The sequence below is a fragment of the Staurois parvus genome, unplaced genomic scaffold (assembly GCF_062004578.1).
Source record: "Staurois parvus isolate SC_StPar_1 unplaced genomic scaffold, SC_StPar_1.0 ptg000123l, whole genome shotgun sequence".
Classification (NCBI taxonomy): Eukaryota; Metazoa; Chordata; class Amphibia; order Anura; family Ranidae; genus Staurois; species Staurois parvus.
Genome location: NW_028317919.1, coordinates 876,367 through 897,584, shown reverse-complemented (window position 1 = coordinate 897,584; position 21,218 = coordinate 876,367). Strand labels below are relative to the sequence as shown.

Sequence of the window (21,218 nt, the reverse complement as noted above, 5' to 3'; positions counted from 1 at the left end):
ACATTTCTCAAAAAGTCTCCCAACTTCTGAGAACATGGGCCAAATAAGTTCATGTGCTGACAAGAAGCATGCTGATAGGAAGATAAATCGGAATGACTGAGAAATGTAGTTCCTTACTCTGGTGGTACTTGTATTGCTGTCAGATTAACAGGATGGGGTGGGTCCAGGATGACCTGAGCTCAGAGGAAGTGGGTTGAATGGTGCTGGCCATTAGACTGAGCGCAGTTGGTGGCAGAAAAATGTACTGCAAGGGATATCTCTGGATTAAAGCGTAATATCACAGCAATAGCTGGTTTTAAACTTTTAGTATAAAAAGAAAAATTCTATTCAAGTATGTATTGTTAACTCAAAGTACCTTCTTGTTCTCCGCATCCTCCAAATTCCTTTTTTTTTTTTTTTTTTTTTTTTGGAGATTGGTTGTGTTCTTCATGGTCCCACTGTATGTGGAAACTCAGCCACCTTCTCTTGCAAATAGGAAGCCCTGTGTGGGAAGCTGTCATATTCATTGCAGCGTTCCAGCACAAAATGCCCCACTCTGAGCGCTGGCTTCTCTCTGTATGCCAAGAGTTGGTCTTAATTACCGCCAGTTTATCTGCAGACTGTCCACAGGGGATCAAATGCTTATTTCCTTAACTGTGTGTGTGTATATATATGTATGTATGTATATTCTCTCTCTCTCCCTCTCCCTCTCTCTCTCTCTCTCTCTCTCTCTCTCTCTCTCTCTCTCTCTCTCTCTCTCTCTCTCTCCAAAACGGTTTGCTTTTAATTTTAGGCTTCAGTTACCAATGTTGTGGTTGTGTGTTTTTTAAAGATTTGTAATAATCGCCCAGTGCACGTTTTTTCAATTCCTGACAAATGTTTCGTAATTCTAACACATATTCAATCATTTGTATTTAGTCAGGTGACAAATGATGTTAATCTGAGCCTAAATCAGCCATTTCCCAATGAGGATGACCAAAGAGAAGAACATGTAACCAGTATAAATGGGAAGCCTTGTTCATGGACATTTGAAGAAATAATTGACCTGGAAATCCATTCCAAGACTAGTAGCTTGTCTGAGCCAAGCACTACAGACGGCTGCAATCAGGACCTCATAGAATCTGCTACAATTCCTCCAAAGTTGGCTTTTGAAGACGGACGCATGAGTTCTTTGTCCATGGCTATTGAGACTGTGGCAGGTATGCATGCTATGAAAGTATTTATTTCCAGTCCTCAAGTACTATCTTCCCATCATGTAAATCTATGAAGATAGTGTATGCCCTCCACAAAGAAAGATTTAAATCCATGCCCATACTAGTTGTTCAGTGGGAGCCTTCCTGGAAGCTGTATACTGTAGATCAGGGGTGTCCAGCCTTTCCTGGGCCACATACATTGGAAGAAGAGGAATTACCTTGGGCCACACATAAAGTACAGCAACAATTAGGATAGCTGATGAACAGAAAAAATCGGGCAGATCACAAGTTAACGATCACTTATATAATTAATGTATCTATCTGAGTAATGCAACTACCTTTTTCTAATAATATTTTTTATTATAAAAGTAAAGGGCAACATAAAACTAGCACAATGTCTGACACTGTTTTTGATAAACTAATGCATCAATATCTGGTTCGATGGCTGTAGTAGCAATTCTCAGCAGGGTGGATTTGATTTAAATCAAACTGATTTAAATCACTAGTCAGTAAGGCTTGACTTAAATCCTAGTTTTCTACATAAAGACTAATTCTTGCTGGTATAACTTTAATATGTAGATGAAGATTTTTAGAATAACAACTTTTCATATTAGTTTTTTTATCCCCAGTTTAATAGGTTAATCATTCATATTTGGACAACTTTTCTGTTGTACTTAGGAAGGAGAAAAATAATCATTACCTTAATAATAACAATTTAAATAGATTTATTCAACTGAAACGATAACATTCCAGCATATGTTATTTGCTTAAACAAACATCCATGTTTGTTAACTAATTTGGCTAAACAAAAAATATATATTTTAAGAAACAGACTGTCAGCCCCTTCCTCCTCACACTTAGTTTCACTTTCTTCTTGTGCAGATCTATTCCACTCCAAACAATCAGAAAAATATTGTTTCTATTCTATTCACTGAACTTCTTGAAACTTAGCACTGAAGGGGTTGATTCTGTATTCATAGGTTTGTAGAAGTTAGGATTAAGGTCTTTTTCTTAACTCTGTTCATGTTATAACATTTTTGCTGTGAAGAAGAGGCATGTGATCTCCGCTGAGTCAAATTCAGTTTTGAGAACTACAAAAGTAAACCAAACATCTGTGATAATATCTTGTAGGCAGAGAAACTGCTCAATAATCTTACAAAAACCTCTGGAAGAGCATGACATTGTGAATGGATTAATGGAATTTATTTACCAAAAAATTGAAACATATACAGCCTTATTCTACATAATTAAAAAAACTAATCTTTATTTCATGATGGAATAACCTTTGGATGGTAATATATTTTCGACAAAAAGCATTTTATTTAAAAAAATCCGATTTAAATAAAAAAAATCCGATTATTATTATTATTTTTTTTTTTTTTTTTTTTTTTTTTTTTTAAAATCATTGATTTTTATCCACCCTGATTCTCAATGAATCCTGAAGGTGTTTGTCAGATATTTTGGTTCTAATTTTGCCCTTTGTATGCCTCATCCTTAAAAATAGTTGCTCACAAATATAGGTGCTGCCAAAAACTGATGACATGATTAAGGCGTGATTGTGACGAGTGGGATGTTTGTCTTTGGGATGATAAAACTTATAAAAGTCCAGTAAGCCCTTCAGAGCTGAATTTTCATTGTGGCTTGCTCACAGTCTGTGCGACTTCATTTAACATTTGTCAATGCAAGTCTCAATGAAGTTGCACAACAATAGTGCAGGAACCTTATTACAAAGTTGCTGCAACTTGAGTATCAACGATTTGAACGGTTCTACTGCTGCTAATGCAGGGTGACATGTCATGTGACTTTGAACTCTCAAGTTGCATGAAAAGTCTCACTGATGTGAACTAGGGTTAAAGAGACACTCAATTTTTTTTTTTCCGCCACCTGTGTTTGCTAAGTTAAACATATTTTTACAAAAAAAAAACTCACCAAAACATTCTTTTTAAGTAAGCTTATGATTTTGTGTTGGGACACATTCATGGCTGTCCTGGGCCGCAGGTTGGACATCCCTGCTGTAGTAAAACACTGGACATCCTGGACATCCCTGCCCCCTAGTAAAACACTCCCAGCACATAGTTAACCCTTTGATCGCCCCTCACATTAACCCCTTCCTGCCCAGTGCCATTAGTACAATGTCAAAGCTTTTTTTTTTTTTGCACTGATCACTGTATTGGTGTTACTGGGTATGTCAGTGACACTAAGTTAGTCGTCCCCCCACCTCCCCCCCCAGTATCAGAATGTCTGCTGCAGTCCCTCTAAAAGTTGCTGATCACCGCCATTACTAGTAGAAAAAAAAATCTCTTTATACCGCCATTTGTAAACGCTATAACTTTCACGTAAACCAAGTAATTTACACGTATTAGGATTTTTTTTTTTTAGCAAAGACATACACAAAATACATTTTGGCCTACATTTATGATGAAATTTGATTTTTTTAAAATTTTTTTTTTAATTTTTTTTACTGAATAGCGCAAAGTCCAAAATATTGTTTGTTTTTCCCCAAAATTGTTGGTCTTTTTTTGCTTATAGCGCAAAATATAAAAACCAGTTAGGCGATCAAATACCATCGAAAGAAAGCTCAATTAGTGGGGAAAAATGGACGAAAATGTTTGGGTGCAGCGTTGCATGACCGCGCAATTTTCAGTTAAAGTAACGCAGCGCTGTAACGCAAAAAAAATGGCCTGGTCATGAAGGGGGGTAAATCCTCAGGACAGCAAGTGGTTAAGGTAATTGTCCAGAGAACAGATGCATCCTCCCCTGGCTTGGCATCACTGAGTATGCTGACACCATGGGGTGAACCTATAAAAATAAAACTGTAGAGGCCCAAGCTTTCACCGCTGAACTACTTTTTGAACATACTAGAGCCTTGGATGTTCACAACTCATTTGTGGGTTATGTTCTTTTGGTTACAAATCCAAAACAAGTATGTGGATAAAGTGCAGGTTTGCATTTTTATGCATGAGTCTTGATCTGTATACTGTATTGTGCCAGTGACTCAACACATTGAAGACAATCGGCATGAGACCCAGGTTATTAGCATTTTAAGTACATCAGCAGGTTTCTTTAAAACTGGTGGGGTATACTTATGTCTATTGAATTTGTAGGATTTATTCTTCTGAAAAACAATCAAGTTCACAAAATGCTTTCTGGCTGTTGACAGTGTGACAGGCATGCCAGTCCCACAATGTGTTTCTATGATTTTGCAGCAAGACAGACCATTAATACCTTCTTCTCTCTTCCCAGAAATGTGACTCTGTGTCAGCCGTGAACTTCTGATTGCACTTCGCTCTCCAGTATTTAATAAAGCGCTGAAGCCTTGTCATTAAAAGCTGCTACGTCGAAATGTTGCTTGACTGCAGAATCTTGTGGCAGTGGAAGGAACTGTACTTATACCGTTATGACATTTCTTCAGGGAGAATATTTTAGCTTTGTCATTCACCTTTCTGTTTTGTTGAACAGTTACACAGGGTCTCAGAAGTTTACTATTCATTCTGTTACATCTAACAATAGAGCATTCTAGTTATCCCTTAAATTGTTTACTCCTTTGGGAAATCCTAACAAGCTGGTTACTGTCCATAGCTGGGATCTTCAAGCACTTACACACTTGACAACATTGCTGGTAATTGACCAGAAAGGTAACATGAATTTGTTTTCAGAATTCTTGCAATAGCAATTACATCATCACCCTTTAACTTTTTTGAAATGTAATGGCTTCACATATAACTAAGACTATACGTATACTAATCAAATAATGTTCATCAAACTGGGCCCATTACCCCCACCCTGTGTGTACGTAGTAGTTCTGCTTTAAGTGTCTCATGACTGCTTGCGCTTGTCAGGATTTTTTTTAAAACATTTCAATCCTTTTTTTTTTCATATGTATGTATTTAAGTTGAATATGTAAGTATTATTTTATTGTGTACATAAACAGCAGTATTAGACAACTACTTGACCATTTTTGAGGTTTCTTTTGGATCTCAGATTAGTTTTTACAGTAATTTAGTTTTGCTCTGTACACCTTGTTCTGTAATTAGGACTCTGTGTGCAGCAAGCCAGCACCATTCAGACAACCTGCTGAACTAAACCGGCCTCATATTGTAACGTATGCTTATTTTGGTTGATTTCTCCTGTTTTCTGCCTCTTGGCGTCAGTTACAAGCTTCTAAAAGTACTGTATGTTTTAGCCTAGTTTTCAATCGCCTTCTCTATTTTGCTGCAGAAACACAAAAGGGATTATTTGTTTGGGTAATGCTGCAAAGGAAGTTGTTGTTTTAGTTGTAAGGCTTTTATGTGTCTGGATGCGTCAAGCTATTTTATTTCATCGTCTCATCATATGGCTGAATGCAGTTAAACATTGCCAGTTCATGGTTCAGATGAGAATGTTGATTCGCCGTTGGTTTATAGGGAAATCCTTTATATATAGGCAACAGTTTGCATATCTTGTGCCTTTAGAAGGACGCGGTCTAATGTTCTAGTCAGACAGGAGTTGAGAAACCTAAGTTTTCTATGTTTAGACATTTATAGTAACCTGGATGCTATGATATCACATGCATATTGTGGCAGGATAAATTATATTTCAGTCCTCAGGGACCCCTTACAGTGCAATTGTTTGCAGACACCCAATGTTTGTTGTAGCAGGTCTCTGTACATAACCCTTAATCATCTTAGACTTGTATCTTAATGAGCATTTATTTATTGAAATAGGCACTGACATGCAAGACTTCAACCACACAGAGATGAGGCATTTGGATTTAAGGGTGGCAGACTTGAGATCCATCCTCTTTCAGATGACTTTTCTATCGCTGCTGCTGCCGTGTTTGTGCTTGAATAAGTAGATGGAGGGAGTGACAGGTCATGGGCACTTACCTTCCATCAGAGTAAGGTAATTTTAGGAATTGTTCTTCATTGTTGGTCCCCCATTCACTAAAAATGTGATTTACTGCAATTACTAGTTATCAGTTGTTGAACGCTTTCTATGTCATGTTTCAACAGTATCTCTGAGGGGGAGAGAAAGAAGGTGGCATTACACCTGCTTTAGGGGCCTGTGTCAGGTTTTGCATTCCTTTACATGTCTATATAAGTGCAAGTCAAGGAGGGCACCTGCTGGTCAAATGCTCCTGTCAGTGATCTTAGATGTGTCTGTCATATTGATGCAATTGACACAGGACCTTGCCCCATCTCTATTGTACATTTTTAGGTGCTAATCCTGTCCCTCCGGTTGTAGCCATATCACTTGTTCCTATAATAATGGTACATTGTCACCAAATACTTTTGTCCAAAATTCAGAGTTGATTTTGTACTAAATATTATAAAACAGATACTCTATTTCCACTTTTGCAACAAAATAAATTCTCCTTTGATATTTTGAAGTGTTATGCTGGCCATATGTTCTACAATCCTTTTTTATACCTACCAACAATTCTGTAGCACAAGGGCTTGCCTGACTGATTACAACCTGCATGTATTGTTTAGGTTTGCCTTCATTTTACATAGTTTTGGTAAATCTAAAGGAGATTGTACACTCAGATTGTATAGGATATGGCCAGCATCAGATTAAAAGATGTTGATCTGCGGTTGGTTTCTGCACACCTTTGTATTTTGCACATTATTAGAGTCCATATGTTCCAGCTATGTGTAGAGAGCCACTACAGATCAAAAACATTTAAAAATAAGTACATATTGAATTTCTTTTATATATATTTACAGCAATGTTTTGTGCAATTCCTTGCTCTGACATATCAATTGTAATATAAATGGTTTCTAGTAGATGAAATATTTGGCAAAAAAAGAATAGTGTAAACTTGAAGTTCCTCTTTATATATTAAACCTGTCATCGGACTTGGCTTTGTAGAATTGTTCAGACAGAGCAGTGCCTTAGGTAATCCAGAATAACATGTATTTTTGTATGAACACTGTAACTCTAGCAAAGACAATCTAACCCAAAAAATGCTTCTATTTTGTGTGTAACTATTACCTGTTCATTTCCTAGCTACAGCTACTATGTAAATATATGTGGACTGTTAAATAGACTTTACAAATGAAAACTAAATTCATGTCATAATAAACATATTGTTTAACTATTGTAAGGCGGCTTCTTTTACATTCAATCCAAGCAGATGTATGTGTTCAAATGTTGAGGTTTTTCTTTTACATTTTGAAAACTCAAGTAATAGAATTGCTGTCATCGCTGTCCCTTCTTTTGAAAATGATAGTGGTTTGGCTGTCATCTGCTGCAGAGTTGTTCCAGGTCACTGACCTGAAGCTTTTAGATGAGAAGATCAGAATAAGGACTTGGGACTGAGTTGATGTACCTAGTAAGTCAGAAGACAGTCAAATAACTAGACCTTTCAAGAGATGGTCAACAATGGCAGCTCCCATATTTCTCTCAGAATACATACAGTAAAGGAAGGAAGTATTTGACACCCTGCTGATATTGAATGTTTACCCACTCACAAAGAAATGATCAGTCTACAAATCGAATGGTAGGTGTATTGTAACACAGAGACAGAATAGCAACACAAAATTCAAAAGAAATGCATGTGGAACAAATGATGCACTGATTTGCATGTTCATGAGGGAAATAAGTATTTGATCCTCTATCATTCAGCAGGATGTCTAGCTACAGGTGTCTTTCATACAGGTAACAAGCTGAGATTATAAACAGTCTCTTAAAGGGAGTGCTGCTAATCTCATTTTGTTACCTGTATAAAAGGCACCTGTCCACAGGAGCAATCAGTCAGATTCCAAACTCTCCACCATGGCAAAGAGAAAAGAGCTGTCCAAGGATGTCAGGGACAAGATTGTAGACCTGCACAAGGCTGGACTGGGCTACAAATCTATCGCCAAACAGCTTGGTGAGAAGGTGACAACAGTTGGTGCAGTCATTCGCAAATGGAAGAAACACAAAACTCAGTCTCCCTAGGTCTGGTGCATCATGCAAGACCTCACCTCGTGGAGTGTCAATCATGAGAACAGTGTGGAATCATCCCAGAACTACACGTAAGAATCTTGTCGATCTCCAGGCAGCTGGGACCACAGTCACCAAGAAAACAATTGGTAACACACTACGCCGACAAGGATTGAAATCCTGCAGTGCCCGCATGGTCCCTCTGCTCAAGAAAGCACATGTCCAGGCCCATCTGAAGTTTGCCACTGAACATCTGAACGATGAGGACTGGTTGAAAGTGTTGTGGTCAGTTGAGACCAGAATCGAGCTCTTTGGCATCAACTAAACTCGCCGTGTTTGGAGGAGGAGGAATGCTGCCTATGACCCCAAGAACACCATCCCAACTGTCAATCGTGGTGGAAACATTCTGCTTTGGGGGTGTTTTTCTGCTAAGGGGACAGGACAACTGCAGCACATCAAAGGGACGATGGATGGGGCAATGTCAAATCTTGGGTGAGAACCTTCTTCCTTCAGCCAGGGCAATGAAAATAGGTCGTGGATGGATGTTCCAGCATGACAATGACCCAAAACACACGGCAAAGACAACAAAGGAGTGGCTCAAGAAGAAGCACATTAAGGTCCTGGAGTGGCCTAGCCAGTCTCCAGACCTTAATCCAATTGGCAACTCGAACTTTCAGCTCCCTCCACAGATTTTCAAACGTCAGCCACCAAACCTTAAAGACTTGGAGAGGATCTGCCAAGAGTAGTGGGCCAAAACCCCTCCTGCAATGTGTGCAAACTTGGTGGCCAACTACAGGAAACGTCTGACCACAGTACTTGGTGGCAAATCCCTTACTGGCAATTACAAAGTCCATGTTTTGTGAAGGGGATCAAATACTTATTTCTCTCATGAACATGCAAATCAGTGCATAATTTATTAGACTTGCATTTCTTTTGAGTCTTTTGTTTCTATTCTGTCTCTGTGTTACAATACACCTACCATTCGATTTTTAGACTGATCATTTCTTTGTGAGAGGGCAAACATTCAAAATCAACAGGGGATCAAATACTTATTTCCTTTACTGTTAGGATCTTCTCAAAATAGAATTGGCTTTGCACATACTGTACATGTCCAGGGTTGTCATCCTTATCTTTGCTCTGTTTTACCAAGAAGTAAAATGAAGGGTATCATGATCTGTCTGCAGGTCATATCATTTCAAATATCTGGCTGTGTGGTTCATTATTCTATTAATATCTTTGATCCATTTATTTATATATTGATTTGGTCTAAGCGTGCAGAACGTGACACCCCTCCCCCACTAATTACTCCAGCCCATTAGTGATAGGTATTTATGAACCAGAGGGTGTATTTTATATGTTAATGTTAAGTTGGCTCTGAGGAAGAGGGGATTTCCCTTTGAAACACGTCAGCCATTTTTCTAGCGTCTTCCTTCATTCAGGAATCGCACAGGACTCTGGTCCCATTGGCCAGTATTTGATATGACATGCTTGTGATTTGACTTCTGTTTTGTCCTTTAATAAATATTTTGTTGCTGAGGGTAATACGGAAGGCTGGTGCGCCCTTTTTTTTCTTGTTCTTAATTTGCAGCATTGTCCTGGGCTTCCAAAAGAGCTGCACAGCTTTGCCCATATTTGGTGGATCAATCTGGTCAAGGAAGGTCTGTCCAAATTTGCCTGATCTGGGTCTCTGTGTGCAGGAGGTTACTTGTGTTCTTAATGTATGGTTGATTGACTGAAGTAGGTTTCATGAATCTACATCTTAGCCTTTATAAGGTTGTACACATGCTGTTGGTTTCTGTGCAATTATTTTGTAGCACTTTTTGCTGTACATTCCCCTCATGTTAGGCCCACAGATGGCCATTTGTCCTATTACATATGCGTTCATGCAGTTCCAAGTCCTGTTTAGACTAGTGAAGACCTATTAAGGATGTGCTAGACATCCAGGACTGCATGCATTCATTTTGCATTGGAGATAGTGAAATAGAGTTGCATAATGGCCAGTTGCTGTCCTTTCCCTTGCTCATTTGATGTACTCCAGCTACAGTCATGTCTGAATGTGATAGACAAGATATGCTATGCATTCTGATGAGGCATTCCTCACACACTAGTCTCAGTTCCCAGAGTTTCATTATTGAATAAACTTCTCAGTATTTCCCATAAACAACACGACAGATTTTTTTTTAAAAACCAGATTTTATTATGTTAAAGATTTTGCTCAATGTTACATCCCGTGGCTTTTTTTAAATGTAACTATTTTACAGGTTGTTAATTGAAAATCAAATAATTTGATACATTTCATGTGTGAATTTAGGTATTTTGCTGGACTAGCACAGAAATTGGTTCTTGAACTAGCATGGAGGCAAATAAAAACTGTTAGTGATGTTGCCTTAATATCTAAAAGAACAAATCTCAAGGGTTTGATATAAAGCCCAACTCCTGGAAACTAAAAGTGCTCACACTGCAAGGGTTAACTGCTCATTTCTGTTTAGGGCACAGGTGTTAAACTGGCAGCCCTCCAGTTGTTGCCAAACTACAAGTCCCATGAGGCAGTGCAAGATTGACAGTTACCATCATGACTCTCAATAGCAGAGGTATGATGGGACTTATAGTTTGGTAACAGCTAGAGGGCTGCCAGTTTGACACCCCTGGTTTAGCGGATGCAAAAAGCACTTTTACTTGCCTGATCTTCTGCACTTTTGGCAATGGATTGTCTGTGTCCTCATGTCCACTGCAGGGTTATGGGACTGAATTAGCCTTGATGTTGAAGGACAAGGGAAATGACCGGAACCATTCTAGCAGTGTGGAGCAGTCCATCAGGTAAGAAACATGGCTCTACCTGGTCCCCCTGGCCATAAACATGCAGGTGCAGTCACCCCCCCCCCCCCCCAGGGAGGAATTTGTTTTCCAGGAGTTCAGCTTTAGAAAAAAAATTGGAGCACATTACCACCTAGTAGTAAAGCTTGGTAATGCTGCAACACAGAAAGCAAACCTGTCACAAAGCATGGAGGCTGCCATTACTGAACGCTTCTGAAAGCACTAGTTCCCTGGCTCTCACAGTAACCACCTTTTAGGCTTCCAATTCTTGGATTACATACCAAGGACAGGATACAGATTAAAATGTTTCTAAACCCTGGACCCTGCATTCACTATATCTGGTCTCCCACAGAACATGGAAGTGCAATTATGTTTGTAAATATAAGCTGCTTGCGCTTTACCTAACCTAACAAAGTTTCATAATTTTCAGTTCAAATCTTAGTCATTTGCAAGTAGCTGCTTACACAGGCAGCAAGGTGAAGTGCATGCACTGAATATATTAAACTATTACATTTCCCATGCATTTAAGCCATGCAAATATTCTCAATGTAAAATCATGTCTACACCTCTATTTTATTTTTAAATCAAGTTGAATAGATATTAACATGCAGAAAGATTCATTATATGATTGTTTAGCAGTGATCATTCACTATAGAGATCATACATAATTAAATGCAGTTTGCAATCTGGCATGCACTCAGTATTGCTGCTAAACAGTAATCATGCCATAGTAAACGTTTTCTGCGTCGATGTGCTGCTTTAGAGTTTCTTGGCACAGTCAGTGCAGTAAATCTGCTCATTCTGGCGTACAAAACGCTTGTTAGCCAGGTTCAGAGAGCACTTCTTGCAGGTGAAACAGTATTCATGCCAAGAATGGCCTTCATAATTCACAACATTGGATCCTTTTCCAAAACCTGTAGGGAAGAGAGTATATTAACAAAATGAAACTTTAGCAACCCAGGAACATTATCAGTAGAAAAAGGGTCTTGGTGCCAACTCTGCTTTTGGAAGAATGGTGACATAAAAGGATGTTATGAATGTGCTTTGAGGCCCCTTCCACACATTTGTGGGACATTGCATTAAGGTACCAGAATGAGCTCCCAATGGACCTAAAAGTAGAAATGCAATATTTTATCACCACATGGTTCACATCTGTGCTTTGAGGTGCCATGTAAATTGATGGCACATTATGTTCACTTTTTTTGGGCCATGAATAAATGTGGAGATAGTCTTAAGCTATACAATAGGGCAAGCATTAGGGGCAGGTCTGAAAGGGGTTTTGGTTTGATTTCTTCAATAGAAGATTAGCTCATGAAGTATGACATAAAAAAAAAAAAAGTCTGTCCCTTGTCAATTTTATTTATTTTGCCCCATACTTTTAGGTCTCTCCCATTTCCTTTTGTGACTACATGCGGTTTGTCCTAGTAATCACATTATTTGTACACGTGGAAGCAGCCCCAAAGCATCAACAAAAACTATTTAGAACACAATTTGAGGCAGTTTCAGCAGCGTTTGCACTAACAGCCTGAAGAGGTTAAACCTAAAAATGTAGATTGTGTAAATATGTGACCTCTCAGTGGGTGGGCCTCAAAGTTCCAGATCTCTCCTGCTGATCTGATAGCCAATCACTGGTCACATGACCCCAAACCTCACCTCCCAGAATCAGAAACCTCTTAAAAGGCTAGGAGGCATCCATGTAAAAATGTTAACACCAGCAATATCTGTAAATATTCTAATAGATTATGTACTGATGTAAAGAGCTTGACTCTACCCACCCTAGGCTGCTGCTTTCACCTTGGCATGTCCAACCTAAAGTAAAATAGCATAGCAGCTGCTAATTCCTTGCTCTGCTGCTCATTTGATATAGGTCAGCTATTCTGCACTGGCTTAGGTTGTTGTGAGTCAGAGCGCTTATTGAGACTGAAGAGGCAGTAAATTAACAGTTTACTTTTTTTTTTTTTTTTAAATAGCTAAATCTTAGCGTACAGGGTCCAGGTTGACTATTCAGAGAGCTTAGGTTATTGACTGCTATCTTTGGGTAATTGCCTAGGGGCTATGCCCAGCAAAGCTTTCATAGGGTCCAGACTTTTATAACCCTACCGCAATCTATGAGCCCTACCTTTTTGCTAGTGTCCTTAGATGATGGCTTTCTTCTCCCCTATAGAGCCTTTTTTTTTATGCTTAACCAGCAGGAATACCCTGACTAGTAGTAATGACATAAACCAGCCACAAGGGAAATGTGGCAAAAACTGCTGAGAGAGGCAATGTTTTCTTTGTACTGGACTATTCTAACACTGGTCTCAAAATCTGATTCTATCTTATGCATGCAACAAGCAGCATAGCTGAAGGCAGATCTCCATTTCTACTGCTTCTAGAGCAGGTGCATCTACTGCTGGCGTAGTTGCAGAGAAGAATGAAGAGGACCTAGAGCCATTGTTAGAGGAGACCACATCCCATTTCTCAAACCCAGACCCCTATACACCCGACATTATGGCTTAATACAAAATGCTTGCCCTTGTAGACATGCTCACTTTCTGCCACAAAGCCTCAGCTTAGTTGCACTTGCTTCTCCTGTCTGCCTAAGCCCCGCTATGTATTAAGAGACCTACAAAGTCTGAAAAACTTTCCCCTTCATGAACAAATAGCGTGGGTGTTTTATGACTATAGTAGTATGCCTGAAAAGATTTGCACTCCCCTGGAAATCATTACACGCTATACCCAGAGGAAAAAAAAATTACCAAAAAAGTAGACAATTCTGGTAGAGTAGACCCTTCCCTCTCAGTCTTAGATAAACATCATACTGTTCTATGGAAGATATTCCTTCATTTAACGATTCTGTAGACATAACTTGAGATGCTCTCTTAGCCAGTCGTAGGACTGAACCTTGCAAGAGCAATTTCTGTTTGTTACATGCAGCTTATTGGACTGCATTAACACTTGCAAAAAGGTGTTTTGCCCTACTTTTCTGTGTTGATGCCATAGAACAGTCAGGACCCAAATTTCCAGAATGACCAATTTCTCTCCATACACACTGGAACTTAGGACTATTAAAAAAAAAAAAAAAAAAAAAAACCTAGGCAGCCAAAGCTACCTGTAAATAATGCCCCACTCACAAGCATTTTAAGGCTGTTTCTTTAGTGATGCACTTATCAAGTTTGTAAAATGGGTAACAGAAGGAAAAGTACTTCCACAACAGAGGTTTTCAGCTCCTCCTCCCCTTTTTCCATCTCTGGGAGCAGCACTTCTACCTCTAAACAAAGAGCACTCCATCACTTTCCACAGGCTTAATCTGCAAATACAAAGGTCAGCCCACCCTTTCTGCACAAGATTTGGAACACAGATTCCACCAAGTTACCCCAAAGCCCTCTTCACAATTAAGGGACACCTGTGGCAATTTACATTCCTTTGAGTCACATACATCCTAGACCTATGGGGTCAACTGGTGATCCCAAAAGGGTACAAAATTAATGTATCAAACTCTACCCCTCACCATTTTCTTCTTTCACACCAGCGAACATCTGTCTAAAGAAAATCAGATCTGCAAACCACCTGAACGATGGAGGACAGGTGCAAAGGAGTTTTCAAACCTGATAATGGTACCAAAACCCAGTGGGAGTATTTATCCTATTCTGGACCTAAAATCACTAAACAAGCACCTTTTGTGTTTTAAAATTTTGCATGGAATCCACAAGGTCAGTAATTACCCCTTAGACTAGGGGAATATTGGGTATTAGTAGACATTCAAGATGCCCATTTACATATTCCCATTTACCCGCCTCATCAGCACATTGAGGAAAAGGATAGGTCAAATGCCAGTGTGACAAATTGGTTTGTCTCCCACTGCAGAGTATTTACAAAATGTGTTTGCACTCCTACTTACCATTTTATGAACTCAGGTTTTCTAGATATCCTGTGATCTGAACACCCTTCTGAAGAGTTCATCTCCCAAATAACAACCTGCAAACATCCAAGTGACTATCAAGATTCTTTGTGACTTCGGCTGGGTAATCAACTATCAAAAGTCTGTTCTCCAGACTTCTCTTCAACTGGAATACTTAGAAGAAAAACCTTTGCCTAGGCTGTGTCTAGAATGAAGCCTGACAAACCTGTCTCTCTGAGCTCCCATGCTCAGATTTCAAGATCAAAATTACATCCTTCATTGAGATTTTCCATGAGGGACCTGGGCCTTATGGTGGCTTATTTCAAGACTGTTCCTTTCACTCAAGACCTCTTCACCACAACATTCTATTGGCCTGGAACACATTCCTTCTCTCAATCTTAATATGCTACTATCCAGTCAAGCAATGAACTTCCTAGCTTAGTTGACTTGCAACCCAGCCTTGGAAATGTTAAAGTAGTTTCTTCCACAATCATGGAAAGTAGTGACAACAAATGCTAGCTCCACAGACTGAGGAATGTTTCAGTTTCTCACAGTGCAAGAAACCTGGTCCCCAAGAAAGCAAAATCCCCTCTATCAAAGTTCTGGAACTCACAGCAATAAAGCTAGCTTTGTGCCACTGGACGCTCCTGCCTAAGGGACATCAGATCAGCATGCAACCAGACAATGCTACAGCAGTGGCTTATATTAACCATCAGAGGGATGCCAGAAGTCAGGCAGTTTTAAAGGAAAGAAGTCTGATTCTCTCCTGGATGGAGAACCACTGTCCCGCAATCTCTGAGTATGCCAGTTTATCACTCCCAGATGGTGAACAGCAAACTTCTGGAAGACTAACCCTGGTCTTTTCCAAAGAGGCCAGACCTGCTTCTCAGTCAATGGCTTTAATAACATGGTTGTTGAAACTCAAGTGGGGAAGTAGCAGATATACCCCCTGTCCTTCAAGACCTAACTCAGAGCTAGAAAAGTCTGTTACAGTAATATTTACTACCATACCTGGAAATCATTTTTCGCCTGGTGTGCACACAGGCTTTTCCTTCAGCCCAAGAGATTTCCCTGTACCTCACATCTTGTCTCTTCTGCAATCATGAGTACTTAAGCCCAAATTTAAGTTTTAAGGGACAGGTTTCAGACTTATTCATCCACCCCCCCAACACCCTATGCTTCCTTGGGATCTCAATTTGGTTCTCTCTGCCCTACAGAAACCACTTTTTGAACCCATTAGGGACCTCCCCTTGAGTGATCTCTCCTTAAAGTGGCGGACAGCTTTTGCAGCTGATGGCTTGCAGTTCTCAATGAACTACAAGGGTATTGGTGACCATCCTCATACTTCATTGATTTTTCCTGAAGTAACTGCCTGCCCGTGTCAGAGGTACAGGCAGACATCTACAATGACTGTCTGCAGGAGCCCGACATTGCACCCATGATGGGCTGATCATGAGTGTGATCTTTACGGGTTCCTAAGAAAAAAAACAAGAGAGTAAATGTTTTTACCTGCAAAAAAATTTTTTTTTTTTTTTTTTTTTTTTTTAAGGTGAACATATCCTTTAAATGGGACTTTGCCCTTTCTTCTGTGTGCCCTGCAACACAGAGTGCCCCAAAAGACATTGCTTTCCATTATCTGAATGTAGTCAGAGCTGTCAGGCTGATAGCCGCAGCCTCCATTTGAAAAATTGATTCTCATTGTATTGCTAATATTGCTTCTAAAGCAATATCCAGCCTGTGTCCTGTACTGTATAATTTAAATAGGAATTTTGACTTGCCTGTAAATGCCATATCTTTAAGTACAGGAAAGGCCACCCTTCCCTCTGTTTCTGGGTTACTCTGCATTGCCTGCTAAAGAACTGAGGATTTAGGAAGTGGGGTGGGAGTTTTAATCTAGGGGGCATGCCCACCAAAGTTTTTGCCAATGTCCAGTCACCTGAAGGTAGCTGCCTATAGCACAGTCTATGAACATCGAGCCCATGTCCTTGCCTGTAAATTCCATATCTAGGAGTACAGCAATGTCAAATTTCCAGAAGCAATTTATACAAGGAATCGGTAGAACCAGACATCAACTCTGGTATACAATGTTATCAACTTTAAATAGGATAATAAGTACTTTTTAAATTTATGTTCAATGTCTTCTAATGCCATAAAAGGTCTAGTAAGCCCATACCCTAATAATCCAAAAAAAATGTTTGATAATAATGAGGAAATAAAAGTTATTTATTGATAAGAATAACGTATACCTGTGATTGGGTTGTTACAACCAGAACACTTCTTCGCTACAAAGGTCTTGTAGCAGTCCACACAGTAGTAATGATCCTCAACAGCAGTGAAGCGCTGGCCAGCTAACTTCTTATGGCAGGTTTCACACACAAAGCAGTCGCCATGCCAAGGCTGGTCCTGGTAAGTTATTCCTCCAGAAGTGATTGGCTGTAAAACGTGTAACCACATTGTCACAAAATCAGTTTTTTTTAATACATATTTCTTTGTGTTTGGTATAGTAATTGATATTGGTTCCCCTTTAAAGCTCGATTGAACCCATGTGATTTATTACTGAAAATGTAGTCCGGTTGCAAGTACAATATGCAGTTATTTTTACTCAACTGCTATGTATACCAGCAAGGATTAAATTGCCCTGTTCCTGCAGTACACAGGAGAGTCAGACCAAAGCTCTCTTCACAGCAGTTGGTCAATGTGCTTCCACCCTCTTCCCCAAGATATTGCTCTAATCAACAGCACTCTCACTCCCGAGTTGTGTTTATTGATTGGAGCAGTTTTCAGCAGGTCATGTGGGGCCACAGCCTGTGGGTTAGATTAAGATTTAAGTGAATCTATAGTAAAGAAAAATTTCTGTTTTAAAGGAATCCTGCAGTGAAATAAATATGGGATGTCAATCTTTTGATCTGGAACATGTGTTTAAATGACAGTGAGTCAAAGACAGATTGCCTTATCTGCATACTTATTTGAGGTTAGTGACTTGGAATATATGTTACTGGTACTGCATGACAACCAGGGATTAATTATGACAGGTCAGCAATGCCAGCCTGTATATTATCTTTATTTAGCAGGATGTACTTGATTCAGACAGATTTTGTGTTTACTCACATGGGATAGAAGTCACTTCATTCTCTCATCCCACACTGATGTGACATCACTGGATCAATCATCAGTGCTGTCACATACCCAGAAATCTTTTATTTCTGGAAGCTTATCGGAAGGGCAGGGGATTCAAGTAAAAGCATGTGCTGTTGGGAGAGGAGGGATTTACACAAAAACCTATTGTGCTGTACTGCATGGGCAAAGGAGGGGTCTGGTTTAAGTTTTTTCATATAATGTCTAAAGTAGAAGCACTAGAGCAGTATTAGGCCTGGTTCACACTATTGCAGATGGTTGCGGGAATCGCACCTGTTCGCCCACCCGCAGCTCTTTAAAAATGTGCGGGGCTTCCATGCACCCCCACGCATCTATAAATGCAGCACCCATGCAGGAAGCATCGGGAAATTGCATGGTGCAAAAGCACCATGTAATTTCCCTGCCACTGCGTTTTAAACATGGTGCAGTAACCTTTTTCCTACATGAAACGCAGGAATAGCATCCCATTCCAATAAATAAGTTGTCATGTCCACACAAAAACGTGACTTGCAGAGCTGCAGTAGTGTGAACCAGGCCTTAGAGTGATACATCTAAAACAAGGACTTTAAATGGCTGCTTTGTGTACTTACATTTTTGCACTTTACACAATGTTTTGCAAATTTTTGTTCATGACAAGCAACACAGAAGACATCAGCTCCTTTTGGGAAGAAGCTGCCAGTCCCTATGGACTGTTTGCAGTTGCTGCATGTGAAACATTCCTCATGCCAGGCACTACCCTTGTACTCAACATTCTGGCCACCTAGGAAGGTAAAAAGGAAACTCAGTTTAGGGGGTCTTTCACAAGAACGTCATAGTTTTTTTTTTTTGACAGAACTTATCAAAAGGTTCAGTTTACATCTGTTTTTCATGTCACAACTTGTACTCTTATTGTGAAGACCGATGGCATTTTGTTCACATGAACCTTGAACCCAAAGACCTGATGTAGGCAACTCATATCCTCTCTATCCCAAATAAAATTGTTTTGGTAAACACTGGAAATTTGAACTACCTAATAAGGACTTTTTATATCTCTTGGGATATGATGCCAATTTTTTTTTTTTCTTCAAATTGCAGGTCCTCCTACCTGCCACATCAGTTACAAGAAGGGCCACTCACTGGCACATTTAGTGAAGTTTAAGGCCTCATGGACACAGGACATTTTGCTGTCTCCCCTAGATGCCTTTCCTCCTGCCAGTGGTGTTTTGGCAGGGGAGAAAAAAAAACACAAAAAACACCTGATGCCTGTAAACACGTGCAATGCATTTAGAAGTGTCAAGCACTTGGGCATTAATACATTTAATTGCCCAAAATAATAAATTTATTTACAGGCATCAAGTGGTTTTTCTGTCAGAATGCCGCTGCTTCTGGACACGCTGGCGGTAGGGGTTTTCTTTTCCTGCCCTAAAACTCCTATGTGTACATGGACACATAAGGGACGATTTATTAAAACTGGAGAGTGGTTTCTATGCGAATCTGCACCAGATTTTGCAATCAACTTTCAGGTTTTTTTTTTTTTTTTAGTCAAAGCTTAAATTGAACAAGCCTATAGTTAGAAGCTGATTGGCTACCATGCACAGCTGCACCAGATTTAAAAAATCATCCTCACAGGCTAACCTGCAGGAGTGTTTATAGACAGTTAAAAAAAAAAAAAAAAAAAAAAAAGCCAGGACACCCATAGCAGAAGTGTTAAAAATGTCCAGTGTGCGCAAGACCTAAATACTGAACAAGACAGCAGAAGTGAGAAAAGCAGAAGACCACAAATTCAGTCAGTTATAACTTTGTCCACCAAACCTCAGCTATACTACTAAGACATCCTTACCACCAGGGATCAATACTTGGCCAACATTGAACAACAGCACACATGTGGTACAAGTTGAGGAGGGTAACACTGCATTCATCAGTGAATGATTCAATAGGAAATAAGAATTTTAGCCATGCAGCAGGAAGTCCTCTAGTATGCAACTAAAATCTTTCCTTTACTGATTGGTTTGATAAGCCATGTGTGCACCAAAGCTACTAGACTCTGATCATGCTTTGGAGCAGACAATTCTCTAGAAAGTGTTATACAAGACATGCCGGTCAGAACTGTCAACCACCCCTTTGTTTTAAGTAGGTGGGAGCTTTCTGTAGTCTGCACTATCAACATTTCAGCTGGGCTCTGGCTGCTTAAGACACTTTGGTGTTCACCTTTCTCATCTCCAATGAGAAAGAACCAAAGTCTATGTAAATTGTAAAGTGCAGGTCAGCAACTATAAAATCATAACTTTATCAAATAATCTCACAAATACAGATAAAGATAAGACCTGACTGATAATCAGACTCTTCCTAACTACCTAGAGATGGGAAACTAGACAGAAGTAATCAATGATTGCTCAGATGAATAGGGTGCATTGACGTTCCCCCACACGGGAGTAATAAACGGACTCAATCCCTGCCTTTTGTTAAAAATGAGTAAATCCTTAGTGGAGGTGTTTGTACACCAAAATGTTCTTAAAAACACCATGTGATTCTATTGCATATTTAAAATTAAATGGTTTCTGTTGTAGTAATTTTATTAATGTGTGTATTTATTGAAGAAGCTATAGGAAATCAGAGAAAGCACTGTACCTGGCTGGATTTGCTTGTGGCATCCACTGCAGCGCAGGGCATCCTCTCTGTTGGTGCATTTAGAGCACTGAATTTTATTGTCTTTGAAAACAAATTGCTCATTGGCCAGAGGATGATAACACTTGTAGCAGCGAAAGCAGGTGTCATGCCAATAACGGTTCTTGTAATGGAGCTCCTAAATTTCAAACAGAACTCATCAATATGCATTTAAAAGGCAGCTTCCTGTATTTACATACATACATGAGATATATATATATAATTTTTTTTTTTTGTTTTTAATTTGTTTTATCCATACATGTACATACATACACATCAAGTGTTCCAATCCGCTCCATAGCCACAGGTGTAAGGAATAGAGCACCTAGGCATGCAGGCTGCTTCTACAAACATTTGTGAAAGAATGGGTCACTCTCAGGAGCTCAGTGAATTCAAGCGTGGTACTGTGATAGGTTGCCACCTGTGCAATAAGTTCATCCGTGACATTTCCTTGCTACTAAATAGTCCATGGTAAATGGTTACTGGTGTTATAACAAAGTGGTAGCAACTGGGAACAACAGCAAACGAAGTGGTAGGTCACGTAAAAATGACAGAGTGGGGTCAGCGCAAGCTGAAGCGCACAGTGTGCAGAAGTCACCAACTGTCTGCAACTGACCTCCAAACTTCACGTGACCTTCAGATTAGCACAACAACAGTGTGTAGAGAGC

The 21,218-nt window shown here is 39.6% G+C and overlaps 2 protein-coding genes across 17 annotated transcripts in view; one reads left to right on the top strand and one right to left on the bottom strand.

Annotated features, from left to right (window-relative positions):
* Positions 1 to 7,257, top strand: part of MAP7D3 (MAP7 domain containing 3) — a 145,756-nt gene extending 138,499 nt beyond the window's left edge. For all 15 annotated transcript variants that reach the window (XM_089672229.1, XM_089672244.1, XM_089672240.1 and 12 more), the window contains 2 exons: positions 898 to 1,178; positions 4,416 to 7,257. In XM_089672229.1, the coding sequence (XP_089528355.1) occupies positions 898 to 1,178; positions 4,416 to 4,423 (289 nt within the window). In that variant the 3' untranslated portion in view covers positions 4,424 to 7,257. The remainder of the gene's footprint in view (positions 1 to 897; positions 1,179 to 4,415) is intronic.
* Positions 7,258 to 10,251: 2,994 nt separating this feature from the next.
* Positions 10,252 to 21,218, bottom strand: part of FHL1 (four and a half LIM domains 1) — a 126,907-nt gene continuing 115,940 nt past the window's right edge. For both annotated transcript variants that reach the window (XM_089672228.1, XM_089672226.1), the window contains exons 3-6: positions 20,515 to 20,689; positions 18,498 to 18,667; positions 17,019 to 17,205; positions 10,252 to 11,806 (exon numbers count right to left, since the gene is read on the bottom strand). In XM_089672228.1, coding sequence (XP_089528354.1) covers positions 11,652 to 11,806; positions 17,019 to 17,205; positions 18,498 to 18,667; positions 20,515 to 20,689 — 687 coding nt within the window. In that variant the 3' untranslated portion in view covers positions 10,252 to 11,651. The remainder of the gene's footprint in view (positions 11,807 to 17,018; positions 17,206 to 18,497; positions 18,668 to 20,514; positions 20,690 to 21,218) is intronic.